Source organism: Entelurus aequoreus, linkage group LG06 (assembly GCF_033978785.1).
Source record: "Entelurus aequoreus isolate RoL-2023_Sb linkage group LG06, RoL_Eaeq_v1.1, whole genome shotgun sequence".
NCBI classification, from domain to species: Eukaryota; Metazoa; Chordata; class Actinopteri; order Syngnathiformes; family Syngnathidae; genus Entelurus; species Entelurus aequoreus.
Window position 1 is genome coordinate 19,602,900 of NC_084736.1, and position 19,302 is coordinate 19,622,201.

The 19,302-nt window shown below is 42.6% G+C and overlaps 1 protein-coding gene across 1 annotated transcript in view; it reads left to right on the plus strand.

Moving 5' to 3' along the window:
• Positions 1-19,302, plus strand: part of ngfra (nerve growth factor receptor a (TNFR superfamily, member 16)) — an 87,823-nt gene that overhangs the window by 60,094 nt on the left and 8,427 nt on the right. Inside the window, exons 4-5 of the mRNA XM_062050177.1 lie at positions 11,806-12,052; positions 15,935-16,152. Of these exons, the coding sequence (XP_061906161.1) occupies positions 11,806-12,052; positions 15,935-16,152 (465 nt within the window). The remainder of the gene's footprint in view (positions 1-11,805; positions 12,053-15,934; positions 16,153-19,302) is intronic.

Here is a 19,302-nt window from a genome sequence, read left to right on the forward strand (position 1 = left end):
AATCACTCTATCACAAAAAAAAAAAAGAGTTGTAGAAATTATTGGAAACACAAGACAGCCATGACATTATGTTCTTTACAAGTTTATGTAAACTTTTGATCGCGACTGTATATACTCACAGCATGTATATAAAACGTTGATGGAAGGTTTTGGATGTTTTTAGAGTGCTTAATAGGTGGAATACAGCGATTCCTATCATCTCCATTGTTAGCTGACTTTTGCTAGTGTTTATTTACGAGTTAGAATGCATCAAAACAAAACAAAACATTTGTGTTCTTGTCTATCATTGGTATTGTAAATTATAGGCAAAATTCCAAATAAGTGCAGTTCCCCTAGCTTCAACTTTGAGTGTATGCTAGCGACCCCACAGAGGCAAAGACAGTGGAAACAGACAAGAGAGTTCACTCTGTTTCTCATTTTTCGAAGAACCTTTCAGGAAATGTCCGAAATAGGACAAGAAATATGTGATTACATTTTGGAGCTGATCAGGACTTTTGGACTATTGACCTGCTCAGTGGCCTTTTGGTTAGAGTGTCCGCCCTGAGACTGGAAGGTCGTGAGTTCAAACCCCGGCCGAGTTAATCAAATACTATAAACATGGGACCCATTACCTCCCTGCTCGGCACTCAGCATCAAGGGTTGGAATTGGGGGTTAAACCACCAAAAATGATTCAGATCATGGCCACTGCTGCCGCTCACTGCTCCCCTCACTTCCGAGGGGGTGAACAAGGGGATGAGTCAAATGCAGAGGTTAATTTCACCACACGTAGTGTGTGTGTGACTATCGTTGGGACTTTAACTTTAACTTAAGAGGTTAGGGCCAGGCGGAGGTCTGGTACTCTTCTCCTTGCACTTTTATGACAGTAAAGAAGCATTGTCTGTACACTTGATCTGTTCCAGGCTTAAACAGTTACCTTTACTGTATTTCCATCTAAACAATGGAGGGTGGATCAATATTCTGAAACGCTCTTTGAAGACTGTTCTTGGCTCTGTTGAAGCTGCATAGATGCACTGAGCAGAAAAGGACACCTTTAAGTCACACTTGATTCCATTTGCAAGTCTGAGTTTGGCCATTAGGCCGTGCATTAGCAGGGTGATGCACGGCGTAGCGTAGGAAACCCGACTACACGCCGCAGGAAAGGTCATCAAATGCACGCGGCGTGTTCCTCTTCCTATGCTATTCCTTGCTATTGATCCGTCCGGATCAATAGCTTTAAATAGACGCGCGCATGATTCCTGAGCAGTGCCGCTCTATCTGTGAAAGATATTTTCTAACATTTCTGTAAAGCGACCCTGGCTCTCAGAGGAAGAAGGAATGCCCCGTCACCGCCGGCAAACACTTCCCATTTTTTTTTTTACCTTGCCCAAGGGCGGAGCTTATGCGTGCGCGAAAAACGCCGTGTGAGGACAAACGTTGAGTGGAAGCAGAGGAGGAGACAGATGGTATTGGCGACCACATCAGAGGACATTTAACCAAGCGCACATTTCAGCATCCATTGTTTGTTTGCAAGCTCCACAACATCGCCATCCATGCGTCATGTGACACAACCTGAACTGAACTAATAGGAGTGCCCTGAAAGACCTCCACCAAGGCTTGGAAGCAACCGAACCAGATGCTACAGACATCACCCTCAAAATGTAACCAAAGGCAAAGTTATCAGTGGGCAGACACAGGCAGTTGCCTCTCATAAAAAAAACGATAAATACCAAGAGCAGACTTACCACTGGGCAAACACAGGTAGTTGCCGCTCATAAAACAACAATGAATACCAAAGAACAGACTTACCATTGGGCAAACATAGGCAGTTGCCGCTCATAAAAAACTATGAATACCAAAGAGCAGAATTACCATCAGGCAAACACAGGTAGTTGCCGCTCATAAAAAAAACCAATGAATACCAAAGAACAGACTTACCATTGGGCAAACATAGGCAGTTGCCGCTCATAAAAAACTATAAATACCAAAGAGCAGAATTACCATTGGGCAAACACAGGCAATGAATAATGATTTTTCTATTCAAAACATATTCGTTTTAATTAGGATTTGTGGAAGTTTCTTCCCTCCGGGTTCCTCGGACCACCAATCACCGACATGACAGCTTCTTTTCAGGGTTTGAACACTGTTTTATTCCTCAATACAATGTCTCTAATGTGCTTTTCAGCAATTGTCTTTGTCTTTGTCTGTCTCGCTCTCGCTCGTGCTCCAACTCCAACTCCAACTCCAACTCCTCCCCGGCTGCTGCCTTTTAACAGAGCGACAGGTGATTAGATAATGTTATGTCAGACCCACTCGACATCCGTTGCTTTCGGTCTCCCCTAGAGGGTGGGGGGGTGGGGGGGGGGGGGGGTTACCCACATATGCGGTCCTCTCCAAGGTTTCTCATAGTCATTCACCGACGTCCCACTGGGGTGAGTTTTTCCTTGCCCGTATGTGGGCTCTGTACCGAGGATGTCGTTGTGGCTTGTACAGCCCTTTGAGACACTTGTGATTTAGGGCTATATAAATAAACACTGATTGATTGATTGATTGATAAACAGGCCCATGTGGGCCATCTACGCACCTGTCGCTGATCTCGAAGCCGGTCCTGGCACACCCCGCTTCGCTGCAGGTCCGTAGGCCACGCCCCCCTCCACAGGGTTGTACGGTATACTGGTACAAGTATAGTACTGTGATACTAATGAATCATATTCGGTACTATAGTGCCTCTAAAAAGTCTAAAATAAAGCCAACAATGAATTTTTTTGTGGTCCCTTTTATTTAGAAAACTATCGAAAAGTACCGAAAGTATCAGAATCATTTTGGTACCGGTTCCAATATATTGTTATCGGGACAACAATAGTTTTAATTTGTACGCTTAAAAATGCATTAAATTGTTTACTCAATCATAGTCCATTAGATAGCTCCGACACGCATCGGTCTATTCCATGTTACTGAGAATGTACCAAAATAAACTTTTTGACACGGTTCCACACCCATCGGACTAGTTCATGTAACTGAGAATGTACCAACTTGATTCAGGAAGACGTACCAAAATAAACTTGTTGACACGGTTCCACACGCATCGAACTATTCCATGTTACTGAGAATGTACCAAAATAAACTTGTTGACACGGTTCCACACCCATCGGACTAGTCCATGTTACTGAGAATGTACCAACTTGATTCAGGAAGACGTACCAAAATAAACTTGTTGACACGGTTCCACACGCATCGAACTATTCCATGTTACTGAGAATGTACCAAAATAAACTTGTTGACACGGTTCCACACCCATCGGACTAGTCCATGTTACTGAGAATGTACCAAAATAAACTTGTTGACACGGTTCCACACGCATCGAACTATTCCATGTTACTGAGAATGTACCAAAATAAACTTGTTGACACGGTTCCACACCCATCGGACTAGTCCATGTTACTGAGAATGTACCAACTTGATTCAGGAAGACGTACCAAAATAAACTTGTTGACACGGTTCCACACGCATCGAACTATTCCATGTTACTGAGAATGTACCAAAATAAACTTGTTGACACGGTTCCACACCCATCGGACTAGTTCATGTAATTGAGAATGTACCAACTTGATTCAGGAAGACGTACCAAAATAAACTTGTTGACACGGTTCCACACGCATCGAACTATTCCATGTTACTGAGAATGTACCAAAATAAACTTGTTGACACGGTTCCACACCCATCGGACTAGTCCATGTTACTGAGAATGTACCAACTTGATTCAGGAAGACGTACCTAAATAAACTTGTTGACACGGTTTGTATAAAAATGAAACAGAGTGGAGCGGAGAAGAAGAGAAGGCAAGAACACAAACAGATTTTTATTAAAACTACCCAAGGTGTCATCAACCTTTTTCAGTGACCCTTTGCATAACGAATATGTGAGCATTAAAGCGCTCTAAATGGTAAATGATTTTAACTAAGGGTCTGGGAAGACGTAGTGCAAGCTCAGCAGAAAGGACGGATGACAGGCAAGAAATCGAATGGCACTTTTTGAAAAGTCAACAACTGTCTCGTCTCTCATTCAACTGTCAAGAGAGAGCTCTCGGTTTCCCACCAGTCACACACTTCAGCCTTCACAATAATAGCGCTACACGTCAAATTCTGTCCAATTGCACCATCAAAATGATCTCTGAAAAATGGCCTACACTTTGATGAATGCATTATATAATATGCAGCTAACATAGTAGTTTCCAACAACATGTTAAATGTTGTTATTGTTGTTATGTTCAGTGCCCCAATGACAAGGTTTACCTTGGGCCCTGAAATTAATTTAAATACACCCCTTGGTGTAACTCTTCTACTACTGAACCGCTGCACAGAAAGGAATGACAATTTGTAACAACATTCACCCCTACAGTGTTGTCTGTGCTATTTTTTTTTTGTTCAATACACAACATTGGTGGCACTGTTATTAAAAACCCCGACATGGTAGTGACAGCAAACTGGGTTCTACAAAACAGCTAGTGTAACTTCAGGGTGCTTGGCCAAATCATCACTACATTTGGCACACACTTTTGGGGATTGACAAACAAATGTGTGTGAAATTTGAGGAAGATCGGTTAAAAAACATGGCCGCTGTTGAGCAAAACTTTGGGTGTACAGTATGGGGTTCTGAAAAAAAAAAAAAAAAGATTCACATCTGAATCCAGATTCTTATTTATTTTATTTCAATTCTTAACTGGTTCATAGTTTCCAAAAATTTAGAATATATATTACAAAAGCTGCTGACATGTAACTGAAGTATGATTGACGTACACACATGCACAGCACGTACACGCACGCACGCACGCACGCACGCACGCACGCACGCACCGCACGCACGCACCCGCACGCACGCACGCACGCACGCACGCACGCACGCACTCACTCACTCACTCACTCACTCACTCACTCACTCACTCACTCACTCACTCACTCACACATACATATGGTAAATGGCAGTGGCGTGCGGTGAGGTTCATGTCTGGTGAGGCACTGACTTCATCACAGTCAGATTTACAAACATATGAACCCTAAATAGTATCTTATTCACCATGTGATTGGCAGCAGTTAACGGGTTGTGTTTAAAAGCTCATACCAGCATTCTTCCCTGCTTGGAACTCAGCATCAAGGGTTGGAATTGGGGGTTAAATCACCAAAAATTATTCCCGGGCACGGCGCCGCTGCTGCCCACTGCTCCCCTCACCTCCAGGGGGTGATCAAGGGGATGGGTCAAATGCAGAGGACACATTTCACCACACCTAGTGTGTGTGTGACAATCATTGGTACTTTAACTTAACTTTACACTTACAAACTGTAGCATGCACACATTATTATGGTCTTACCTTTACTTATAAGTGCTGGGAACAGTGGTGTTCGTGTTGGAAGAGTCGTGAATGAATGAAATATGAAATCCGCGCTGCCGTCTGCAGGTGTACCTAATGTTGTGTCCCTGTTTACGGCTCCTCCGGCGCGCCGCGCAAGCATTGTTGTTTTTGCACTTTTTGGCTTCTTGTTAAGTGACTTTTTTTGGGTGGATTCGGTCTTGCATGTGGAGGGTTTGGGTGTGGGCTTTGGTTGGTGTGGCCGCGGCGCTCCCGTCGGGGGTGCATTCTGCGGCGGAGGTGCTTGGCACCAGGAGGCGGGGTTATGAGACGAGCCTCCAGTTTTATGATCGCTCAGCACAAGAAATACGTTACACACATACAGTTGTTGACAAAATACACTGTACATTATATACCTCAGCTAACTAAACTATGGAAATGTATAATATAATTCATATAGCAATACGGTGTCACTGCACAGCAGGCCAGCAGTTAGCCGAGTCATTGCGCACAATCCATGTTGAGGCACAAATCAGTGACGTGCCTCAACTGGCTGCTGATCACCGCACCGTCTCTTCTCAGTATTTGAACGGCAAATGTGAAAATAAAAATAAAAATAATCTAAAACTGGTGAAGTTAAATGGGAAATAACTTTAGTATAATAAATGATAAATGATAAATGGGTTGTACTTGTATAGCGCTTTTCTACCTTCAAGGTACTCAAAGCGCTTTGACAGTATTTCCACATTTACCCATTCACACACACATTCACACACTGATGGCGGGAGCTGCCATGCAAGGCGCTAACCAGCAGCCATCAGAGGCAAAGGGTGAAGTGTCTTGCCCAAGGACACAACGGACGTGACTAGGAAGGTAGAAGGTGGGAATTGAACCCCAGTAACCAGCAACACTCCGATTGCTGGCACAGCCACTCTACCAACTTCGCCACGCCGTTACTTTTTGAAACCGTTACCGATAATTTCCGATATTACATTTTAAAGCATTTATCGGCCGATATAATCGGCCTGCCGATATTATCAGACATCTTTAGAAAAAACATAAAGAGCACTCCCTAATTGAGTCCGACATTAAAAGTCTCTAATGGACACGAGAAGGGAGAAACCCTCACCTCCTTGGGGGAGGTAACACAAGCTTTATTGGATGAAACAGGCCTAAGAATTCACAGGATAAAACTCAACTATATTTAATCCGTGTCTGGCGTTATCGATCCAAAAGGCGTTGAAGCGGAACGACCTGTCAAGAGTCGGGGGTCGGCGCGTCACACTCGCTGGCTTTGAAGGAAGCCTCGGGAGGTTTTCACGGGGTTAATCCCGCCCGCTGCGGCTCTGGAGCTAATGAGGAGCAGCTCTGACGCTCCGCTGGGAATGACATGCGGCTGCATATTCTCCCGGCTTGTTCCGCGGGGTTCTGGCAGGATGGAGCACCTAACGGGGGGGGAAGGACTCTCCAGCGGGTCTGACAGCTCCAGCGCGGCCGACGTTAACGCTCGATGACCGTGGAAACTGCCGCGGCCGGTCATTAATTGAGGGGGTGAAAAAACAGGGGGAACAATTTATGAAATGACTCTTCTCTCTAGGCGCTGAGATGACAGGAAGCAGACTCATCCAGTGGCTCAGAACATTCTCTGCTTCCCCCTATTTGGACCATCTATGAATCTATAGGGTCCTAATGTCATGCTGCAATCACACAAGAACTAGATTCTCTGTGCGTGCGTGTGTGTGTGTGTGTGCGTGTGCGTGCGTGTGTGTGTGGGATCATTGAGAAACACTTCCTTTGTGCAACATCAGAACCAAAAGTGAATAACAGCTGCCATTAATGCGCTGCCAAAAAAGATTTGGCAATGTTTCATCCCACGAAAAGACTCATCTTCTTCTTGTGGTTTTAGGAATACCAGCAATACTACCACATATACGGTCTCCCTCCTTAAAGAACGTTCTTTACATTCCAGAAAATACTCTCTAAAATCCATAAACACCTAAAGTAGCGAGCTCAACGTTAAAACTACCGTATTTTTCGGACTATAAGTCGCAGTTTTTTTCATAGTTTGGCCGCGACTTATATTCAGGAGCGACTTATGTGTGAAATGATTAACACATTACCGTAAAATATCAAATAATATTATTTAGCTCATTCACGTAAGAGACTAGACGTATAAGATTTCATGGGATTTAGCGATTAGGAATGACAGATTGTTTGGAAAACGTATAGCATGTTCTATATGTTATAGTTATTTGAATGACTCTTACTATAATATGTTACGTTAACATACCAGGCACGTTCTCAGTTGGTTATTTATGCCTCATATAACGTACACTTATTCAGCCTGTTGTTCACTATTCTTTATTTATTTTAAATTGCCTTTATTTATTTATGTCTATTCTTGGTATGGGTTTTATCAAATAAATTTCCCCAAAAAATGCGACTTATACTCCAGTGCGACTTATATATGTTTTGTTCCTTCTTTACTATGCATTTTCAGCCGGTGCGACTTATACTCCGGAGCGACTTATACTCCGAAAAATATGGTAATTTGTCACGGTTATTTCGCGTGTTTCCGCAGGTCACTTTTGTTGTTTAAGTGATTCCAAGATGCAGAGACGGTAGGCGAAGTGCAGGTACACTCATTTAATCACACCGGGGTCTAGAGATTGTAGCGGCAGCAAAGTAATGCAAGACAAAGGCAAACAGTGACATGATACAATAATCTAAAGTTAAAGTTCCAATGATTGTCACACACACAATAGGTGTAGAGATGTCCGATAATGGCTTTCTTGCCGATATCCGATATTCCGATATTGTCCAACTCTTAATTACAGATACCGATATCAACTGATACCGATATACACAGTCGTGGAATTAACACATTATTATGCCTAATTTTGTTGTGATGCCCCGCTGGATGCATTAAACAATGCAACAAGGTTTTCCAAAATAAATCAACTCAAGTTATGGAGAAAAATGCCAACATGGCACTGCCATATTTATTATTGAAGTCACAAAGTGCATTATTTTTTTTTAACATGCCTCAAAACAGCAGCTTGGAATTTGGGACATGCTCTCCCTGAGAGAGCATGAGTAGGTTGAGGTGGGGGGGAAGGGGGTAGCGGTGGGTTCTAGCGTCCCGGAAGAGTTAGTGCTGCAAGGGGTTCTGGGTATTTGTTTTGTTGTGTTTATGTTGTGTTACGGTGCGGATGTTCTCACGAAATGTGTTTGCCATTCTTGTTTGGTGTGGGTTCACAGTGTGGCGCATATTTGTAACAGTGTTAAAGTTGTTTATACGGTCACCCTCAGTGTGACCTGTATGGCTGTTGACCAAGTATGCCTTGCATTCACTTGTGTGTGTGAAAAACCGTAGATATTATGTGATTGGGCCGGCACGCAAATGCAATTCATTTAAGGCACGCCCCCAATATTGTTGTCTGGGTGGAAATCGGGAGATTTTCGGGAGGGGCACTGAAATTCGGGAGTCTCCCGGGAAAATCCTACGTCCGTGTACCACTCCGTACAGCGGCGTTTTAAAAAGTCATAAATTTTACTTTTTGAAACCGATGCCGATAATTTCCGATATTACATTTTAAAGCATTTATCAGCCGATATTATCGCACATCTCTAACTAGGTGTGGTGAAATTTGTCCTCTGCATTTGACCCACCCCCATGTTCACCCCCTGGAAGGTGAGGGGAGCAGTGAGCAGCAGCGTGCGGGAATCATTTAGTGATTTAACCCCCAATTGCAACCTTTGATGCGGACTGCCAAGCATGAAGGCAATGGGTCCCATTTTTTGTATGACTCGGCAAGGGTTTGAACTCACGACCTCCCAGTCTCAGGGCGGACACTCTAACCACAAGGTCACCGAGTTGGTCTAGCACCCGACATGTCAACCTGAAGGAATTTAATAGGCCTAATTTCCAATTAAAAACAGGTGCACCGGAGGAAAACAGAACAGCAAATGACAGTGCAGCAAACCCTACAGGAACTAAGCAGGAACTACAACATTAAAAGTAAAAAAGTAGAAGCACCAGGACAGGAAATGATACAAAACACCGGAAAATAACTAACAAAGTCCAAACTAAACTAAACATCGGTCGCGTTAGGGACGCCCTTTCCTATTTGGGGATCATGCGCACACTAGATGGCAGTAAAAGCATAATTAATAATAGTAATAAGAAATTATAATTGGTTAAATCACCAAAATGATTCCCGAGCGTGGCCACCACTGCTGCTCACTGCTCCCCTCACCTTCCAGGGGGTGGAACAAAGAGATGGGTCAAATGCATAGAGTAATTTCACCACACCTAGTGTGTGTGTGTGTGACTATCAGTGGTACTTTAACTTAATTACAACTTTGCAGATATGCTCCCTGTTCATTTTACGCTTGACAAGTGTTTGTCCATCTTAAACAATAATTTATGTTTCTACACATTAAACCCCGCGTGTTAAAAATATTTTTGTGAATTGTTGAGCGCGAGCTATTACGCTAATTCTTGTTGGTAAATGAGAGACTATCATCACACTTCAACATATCTAACATGGAAATGATGCCTCTTTGTTGGGTCAGCATTGCAAATGAAAATAGGTTATTATCCGTCTTACCCTGGATAAATAAAGCTAGAATAAATATATGAATACGTGTAAACTAGGAAGTAGGTCTTAGGCAGGGGTGTCCAAACTTTTTCCACTGAGGGCTGCACACTGAAAAAAAATCAGCATGCTGGGGCCATTTTGATGTTTTTAATTTTCAAGACTAATACAATCTAAATATTTATTTTACGCTTTAGATTTCCCTTCAAATTTAGTCCCGGGGACCTGAAAGAGGCTCAGTCATAAAAAATACTAAAAAAAAAGTGCAATCATTAGTGCACAAAATATATTATTTATGACTCATTTTTAGTTTTTCATTACATTTTACTTCTATTACTGTATGTAAAATCCTGCACTGCAGCTATTTAATTTGTGGGATGAATAAAAGTACATCTGCCCATCTATCGATTATGTTTTTTTTTTTTAATGCAAAGCTTAAATGTCTGATCAACTTCAGGTCTATCTGTCGATATATATTACCTTTTTGTCAGCAAAAACCCTGTTTTGTATGGCAAACACAAAAAATATGCAATAATTCCACCCCCAAATAATTCAAAGTGGAATATTTGATGTGAACTAATAGGAGCCCTAATAGGTCAATATTGCCTAACAACATTGAATTCAATTATTTATTATTTTTTGAACAATGACAATAAAAAAAATAAAAAAATAAAAAAATTCTTGGCAACTCAAAAGTTAAAAAAATAAGTCATACATTATTATTATTTTTTTTCCCTTCAATACTTACATTTCTAGATCATCTTCAGAGCTATCTGTCGATTATACGTTTTTATATATTTTTTCATCAGGGTCTCTGCATGTTTCAACATGTCAAATTTAAGACTTTTTGGGACTTTTTTAAGACCCCCTTGTCAATGTTTTAAGACCTCTCAAAATCATATTTAAGACCTTTTATGAGATTTTAGGGAGAATTGTAGACATTTTAAGGCCTTAAATTCAAATGTTTGGATTCAAGACTTTTTTTTGTGTGACTTTTTAAGACCCCACGGATACCTTGTTTATGTTAAAAAAAAACCTAAAACATTCTATGCCCCTTTTGTCAAAGAAAACTTAGTTTTTATATGGCAAACACACAAAATATGCAGTATTTTTCCTTCAAAAAAATGTCAAAGTATTGTTTGATGCAAAGTAGTTGGAGCCTTGAATAGATCAACATGTGATAACAACATTGATTTTGATTTATTATTATTTTTTGAGCAATGACAGCTTTAATGAAAAAAAAAAACAGACTGTATGGCAGCTTTGTGTTATTAAAGTAAACATTGCAACTTTTTCTCGTTACATTTCACCTGTTTGCTGTTTTAGTCCACTTTTTTATATTTAAATATTTTTTTTGTAATAGTATTTTTAGAACATGCCGTGGGCCGTTAAAAAAATAGCTGTGGGCCGCAATTTGGACACCCCCGGACTAAGAAGGTATGTAGAAGGACGACAATTGTGTCGTTTGAGCAGTAAAGAGTTAAAGTGCCACTGATAGTCACACACACATTAGGTATGGTGAAATTACCCTCTGCATTTGACCCATCCGCTTGTTCCACCCCCTGGGAAGTGAGCAGTGAGCAGCAGCGGTGGCCGCGCTCGTGAATAATTTCGACTGCATAATTTGCATGTATTAGTGCGAGTACAACATCATGTAGAAACCAACGAGCGGTAAAAACCACGTGACCCACCCTTACTCAAGCTGTCACTGCGGCACGTACTGTATATGCCAGCCCTCAATACTGCCCCCAGTGGTCAAATGAAAAAACAAACAGAAATGGCCCAACAGAACTCACAGAAGTTCCATTTTCTACCACAGCGCCATCTGCTGGTTGTGCCTAGAATGCAAAATGGCCACTAAACCTTATGTCTCCTCCTTGCAGACCCTCTCCTGCCCACCTACTTCCCGTCAACCTCCTTCGAGACTGACCCGACGTCGACCACCTTCACCGACTACTTCCTCCCCGACGGCTCCGACGGCCCGCCGCCTGGATACGACACTACCACGGCCAGCGCCGGCTCGCCGCGCTACCTGGGCCGCGGCCTCAACGAGAACCTCATCCCTATCTCCTGCTCCATCCTGGCGGCCGTGGTGCTTGTGGGCCTGGTGGCGTACGTTGTTTTTAAGAGGTCAGTGGCGACGACACACCAAAGGGGTGACTAAACGCAACGCCTCGGGCTGCGGGAGCCGACCCACAATCACGGATAGCCTTTCAGTGTGAATAAAAAAAACCCCACACACACAACAAAGCGCAACACTCTCTGAACAAAGTGCATTATGGAGGTCACACACACATTAACACACACGCACCCACACACACACACACAAAAAAACACACACATACACACTCTTGTATGTGTTACCTTCTTGAGACCTCCGAAAAATGCCTACCTCTTTAGGACCTCCCTTTTTAGATATATAAAGATGTGTATTTACAACATTAATAATACATAAATACTATGTAAGTATAAAAAAGGTAAGCTTTTGTTTTTTTTTATTTTTTTATTTTTTTATTTGTTGTTTGTAATTGTTTTTTAATAATAATAATAATAATACCTGGGATTTATATAGCGCTTTTCTAAGTACCCAAAGTCGCTTTACATGTAGAACCCATCATTCATTCACACCTGGTGGTGGTAAGCTACTTTCATAGCCACAGCTGCCCTGGGGTAGACTCTTAATCTTCATTATTTACTTCAAATCATAACAGTATGTCTATATATACTGTTAAATACGGATATCATTTTCTTTATCTCATCCTGTCTCATGCTAAGTAAAACAATGGTGTAGATAAACCACGATCAAAGTATTGGACAGGACGTCGAAAATGTGTAATAAAGTTGTACTTTATATAAGAAAAAAATGGCATACAAAACGGTACAAACGATCCTTATATGTCGTTATCTGTCATTCATTCATCACCCGTAGGCTCGTAATCCTCATCTCAACAAACACAATGCACCTGCTCCCGGTCTTCCTAACATCCGGTTTGCCGCAATGCATTGTGGAACATGAAGTCTTTTAGTTAACCCTTTGTTAGGCTATTGAGTAGAAACAACTCAATTCAGTGTCAGTGTTTCTCAAATAATCAATATCAAATACATGCATAATGCAATCAATTCCCTTTTAACTCTTTTTAGCTGTAAATGTTAATAGATCAATTTCTCAGCAATTAAATCAAACATGCAAATTATGAATGATCATCACACATGAACTATATAACCCATAAGTTACAATGAATTGACTTGTGTATTCGCTCTGAAGGGTGGGGGCTATTGGCATATTGAAGAAGGGAGCGCTTCCGTAATTGTGTTAGATCAACTTGGCAACGCAGATTGCATGTGTTGTTTTTAGGTTGGTCTCTCCAAAGCTTTGGAATAAATTGCAAAAATACCAATTCTGTTGGATATATACTCTTAAATACGAATATGTATATGTATATATATATATATATATATATATCCGTCAATACATATTTATTTGGATTTTTTAAATTAATTTTGGCCAAAGGGGGCGCATTTCAATTTCTTACACACACTTATTTCAAATGTTGACCAGAGGGGGAGCACTTTTAAAACCGACACACGGTCAGTTTGAAAAATTTCACCACCAGGGGTGCAAATGCGACCTCTATTTTTTGTTTTTTTGTATTGTGCTTAAGGCCGATGACAAACGGACCACAGATGGCTCTTGTGCCGCACTTTGGGCAACCCAGCTGTAGAAGCTAACTGTTAATGGCTACTATAGTCTTAGTAGCATAGTGTATTTGTTCATTCTATGGTCACATATGGGTTGTCTTGAGTCAGCACCGGAAGTCGTAAAATCAGCTGTTCACCTGGCGGGTTTTTTCGGGGATGAATAGGGAAGTCCTTCTTTAGCTGCCATCTCGTTTTATCATATATTGCTGCCTTTGCACCTGTCAATGTTCACTCATGTATGCACATTAAATCAACAAAAAAATCCTGACTTTGGAGCAATGTTCACAGACTCTAGTATTTGGCTCTCTTGTCGATGCGATGGTTTTCCGTATAGGGACCATGATTCCAGTCCTAACTTGTGTACTTGTCCTTGTTGATGTCTCAAGAAGGACAGAAATACACACACACACACACACACACACACACACACACACACACACACACACACACACACACACACACACACACACACACACACACACACACACACACACACACACACACACACACACACACACACACACACACACACACACACTCGCATTGATGCAGTGTCAAGAACACATTTGAGCGCCCGTTAAGAGACATTGATTATTTGAAACCGGGGCCACATAACAGTGCTATATTTATGTGCCAAGTGCGGACCGACACACACACACACACACACACACACACACACACACACACACACACACACACACACACACACACACACACACACACACACACACACACACACACACACACACACACACACACACACACACACACACACACACACACACACACAAAAGCATAATGACTGTTTCTTGGAAAGTCAACACATGTTCTTAACCATAAAGCCCGTTGTTGGGCCGCAAACGCCCCCTACAGGGCAGCCAAAATACATCTATATATAGCTGGGGACCTGTATGGGCTGCAGCGGTCCTTTTTTGTAATACACTTTTCCACCACGTGTGGCAGTAATGACAATATCAAACAAACAGAAGAAGTCTGGAGCTAAAGTCATAGAGAAGTTTCTTAAGCACAAAAAACACAACTAAAGTGGTGAAGCTGTATGTTCATCTGTACTTTAATTTCATTGACAGTTTATTTAGGGTAACATATATGATAGTTATTCACTAATTTAGTTAGATTGTATTTATTTTAGCCTTGCCTAATTGTATGTAAATACATTTTTCATCAGTTTTTATGACTCCCTTCTTTTGCAGTATATTTGATTGGTGTTTTGTAATCAGCCTGACCTAAGCCTTGATAATAATATTTGCGCTTTCATATCATGTGGCAAGGTTTAGCCTGTTAAACTAAGTAGATTACATATAGTTACTGAATATTAGACTTAGACTAGACTTAGACTTCCTTTTTATTGTCATTCAAATTTGAACTTTACAGTACAGATAAGAACACCATTTCGTTGCATTAGCTCATGGTGGTGCAGGATAAAAATGAAATAAGGTGCAGATATATAATAAATAGATTACTGTACAGATAAATATATTGTACTTTTGCATATGCATCCAGGTTTATGGATGTATGTTATATTGTCTTTATATTCCGTCGAGTTAATCCAATTTTGGGGGGAATTGAGGGGATTATTATGATGCGTTCATGGCCTGAGGGAAGAAGCTGTTACAGAACCTGGAGGTTCTGCTTCGGAGGCTGCGGAACCTCTTTCTAGAGTCCAGCAGTGAAAACAGTCCTTGGTGGGGGTGGGAGGAGTCTCTGCAGAATATGATTAATATCAAGAGTTACTCATTCAGTATTCATATTTGAGCAGGCCCCCTCTGTAGTGGAAAGTTGGGCCCCGAGGTCAAAACCCTGAATTAGCAGTTAACCCAAATACTTGATTGTGTTAACTTTACTCCAGACTTCAATGTAAATACACACACACACACACACACGAACACACAAATGTGCAGTTTCAACAAAGTGTTTTAGTGTAAACACATTACGAGTCGAAGCAAAACCAAAAATGGCTGCAGGCAAACAAGCCTCGGGGAGGACGAGTTAGGCAAACATGTCCTCATACTGTACGTAAACAACATGATTATTCCTATAATAACACGTGTCGAATGCCTTATATACATCACATGTCCTAATGACCCACATGGTGATGGGAAGGGGTTGCCATGGCGACGAAAATAAACAGCTTCGAAGTACTGTAATCACAGGGTCCGTTTTCATCACCATAAAATCTTTGTCACGTCGTCCTACAAAGTATGTCCCTGAAATATGTCCCGTGTCTAGCGGAGCCGGATAAAAACGCCAATAAGAATATTGTTGTCTCTCAGTAACAGTCTCACCTGTCCACAGGTGGAACAGCTGCAAGCAGAACAAACAGGCGGCTAACAACCGTGCGGCGGCGGCGGCAACAAACAATCAGACGGTGACGCCCGAGGGTGAGAAGCTGCACAGTGACAGCGGCATCTCGGTGGACAGTCAAAGTCTTCAGGAACAACATCAACAACAACATCAGGCACAGGCGGACATCCAGGCTGCGCCGCCTCGCTCGCGCACACAGGAACAGATAGGTGAGCTCCATAAATGGACATTTATGTTATTATGTCTTGTCAAGGGACAATACTGTGTCACTTTAGAGTAGTCCGTGTACAGCTTGTATAGCTTTACTGAAAATGAGTCAACACACAGACATTATTGTGTTACCATTTGACAACACAAGTGTCAAACAAATTGTGTAGCTGGTGAGAATATTTAGTGTATATACAGTTATTTATTTAATATGGATGTATTGTTATTTATATAATTGTCATGTATTCATCATGGTTGTTGTTGAGCACTGCTTTAATCCTCCTGGACTAAGAACTAGAACTACACATGTTGCTTCTAGAATCTTCTTCCACTCCTCCATGATGACATCGCTGCTGAACACCTTCCTTACTTCCTTCTTTTTTCTTCTGCTCTCTTCCTTCCTTCCTCCTATGCTCACTTCCTTACTCCCTTCCAGCTTTCCTCTCATGCTTTCTTCCTTCCTTCCTTCCTTCCTTCCTCCTATGCTCTCTCCCTACCTTCCTCCCATGCTCACTTCTTTCTTTCCTTCCTGCTTTTCTCTCTTGCTTTCATCCTTCCTTCTTCCCTTTTTCCTTCCTTCCTTCCACACTCTCTTCTTTCTATGCTCTCTTCCTTCCTTACCACCTCCCATGCTCTCTTATTTCCTTCCTCCGAAGTCAGCTTCCTGCCTTCCTCCCATGCTCTCTTCCTTCCTGCCCTGCTTCCTTCCTTTCTTACTTCCTCCCACGCTCCCCTTTCTCCTTCCTTCCTTTCTCCCATGCTCCCTTTCTTCCTTAATCCCTTCCTTCCTTCTTTCCTCCCATGCTGTCTTCCTTCCTTCCTTTCTCATATGCTCCCTTCCTTCCTCCCATGCTCTCTTGCTTCCTTTCTTCCTTCTTTCCTTCAATTCTCTTTTCCTTCCTTCTTTCTTTCCTTCCATGCTCTTTTCCTTCCTTCCTTTTTTCTTCCCATGCTCTCATAATTTCTTCCTTCTTTCCTCCCATGCCCCCTTCTTTCCTGTCTTCTTTTCTCCTATGCTCTCTTCTGTCCTTCCTTCTTTTCTCCCATGCTCTCTTCAGTCCTTCCTTCTTTCCTCCCATGCATTCTTCTTTCCTCCCATGCTCTCTTCAGTCCTTCCTTCTTTCCTCCCATGCATTCTTCTTTCCTCCCATGCTCTCTTCAGTCCTTCCTTCTTTCCTCCCATGCTCCCTTCTTTCTTCCCATGCTCTCTTCCTTCCCTTTTTCCTCCCATGCTCTCTTCCGTCCTTCCTTCTTTCCTCCCATGCTCTCTTCCTTCCCTTTTTCTTCCCATGCTGCCGTCTTTCCTTCCTTCTTACCTCCCATGCTCTCTTCCTTCCTTTTTTCCTCCCATGCTCTCTTCCTTCCTTCTTTCCTCCTATGCTCCCTTCTTTCCTCCCATGCTCCCTTCTTTTCTTTCTTCTTTCCTCCCATGCACTCTTCCGTCCTTCCTTCTTTCCTCCCATTCTCCCTTCTTTTCTTTCTTAATTCCTCCCATGCTCTCTTCCTTCCCTTTTTCTTCCCATGCTGCCTTCTTTCCTTCCTTCTTTCCTCCCATGCTCTCTTCCTTCCTTTTTTCCTCCCATGCTCTCTTCCTTCCTTCTTTCCTCCTATGCTCCCTTCTTTCCTTCCTTATTTCCTCCCATGCTCCCTTCTTTTCTTTCTTATTTCCTCCCATGCACTTTTCCGTCCTTCCTTCTTTCCTCCCATTCTCCCATGCTCTCTTCCTTCCTTTTTTCCTCCCATGCTCCCTTCTTTCCTTTCTTCTTTTCTCCCATGCTCTCTTCCGTCCTTCTTTCTTTCCTCCCATGCTCTCTTTTCTTTCTTCTTTCCCCCATGCTCTCTTTCGTCCTTTCTTCTTTCTTCCCTTGCTCTCTTGCTTCCTTTTTTCGTCCCATGCTCTCTTCCTTCCTTCCTTCCTTCCTTCCTTCCTTCCTCCCATGCTCCCTTATTTCCTTTCTTCTTTCCTCCATGCTCTCTTTCATCATTTCTTCTTTCTTCCCTTGCTCTCTTGCTTAATTTTCGTCCCATGCTCTCTTCATTCCTTCCTTCTTTCCTCCCATGCTCCCTTCTTTCCTTCCATGCTCTCTTCCGTCCTTCCTTCTTTCTTCCCATGCTCCCTTCCTTCCTCCCATGCTCTCTTCCTTCCTTCCTCCCATGCTCCCTTCTTTCCTCCCATGCCCTCTTCCGTCCTTCCTTCTTTCCTCCCATGCTCTCTTCCTTCCTTCCTCCCATGCTCTCTTTCCTTGTTCCTTCCTTCCATTCTCTCCCTTCCTTCCTTCTTTCCTTTCCTCCTGTCAGTGCTACTTATCATGTTAGAAAACTGCCATGCAGTCATCTTCTTTCACTCAATGAACCACAGCTCCCCAAAGCTGGCAGCACTCATGCACCTACAGTTTGTGTCAGTCAAAGTCAGTATGAGACGCTCAGCAGCCAAACATTACTCATACTAGGAGGGTGGCTTTCAGCTTGTACTCCTTTGAAAGTGTGTAGATTCCAGTCTTCATCCGCACTTCGAGTGCTTCATGAAGATAAATCCGATATCTCTCCCCTACCATTCCACCGCCAAACACCGTCATCTACGCTGAATACCTCGACGCTTTGTGCCACAATTGCTGATAAACGATCGCGCCTGAGCCGCCATTGTCTTTCCCGCAAAGAGCATTTCTTTGCAAAGCCTTTAAGAGCCTAATGAATATGAAACTTTCATTAAAAGCAGCTCAGCCAGCCTCGCTTCGTTTACGATAATAGGCGTCCTCCTAATCCTCCTGAGCCGAGCGCCTCATTAGCGGGTGTCAGTCGACGGGACGCAGGCCGCGGTGTTTAGCACATGCTAATTAGCGTTAGCGCGGGTGGAAGCCATTGAAGAAAAAAAAAAAAAGTCAAAGTAAGCTCCCACGCTGTAAACAAGTCATATTCCTTATTTGCACAGAAGGTCTACGTCCCCATGAGTCCTCGCTGAGGGGCCAAACACTTACTGGCCACAACATTAGGTACCACAGCACCGTCTAATGGCTTTCTAGCCCCCCCCCCCCCCAGTATGATGCAGTGGTGAGTACAGTAATAATAATTGATTCTTCTGGCGTGTGTGGAACTGATGGTTGAGTCATCCTGTCTTGGAAGCTGTTGAGACAAAATCATCTTCGCAGTTTACA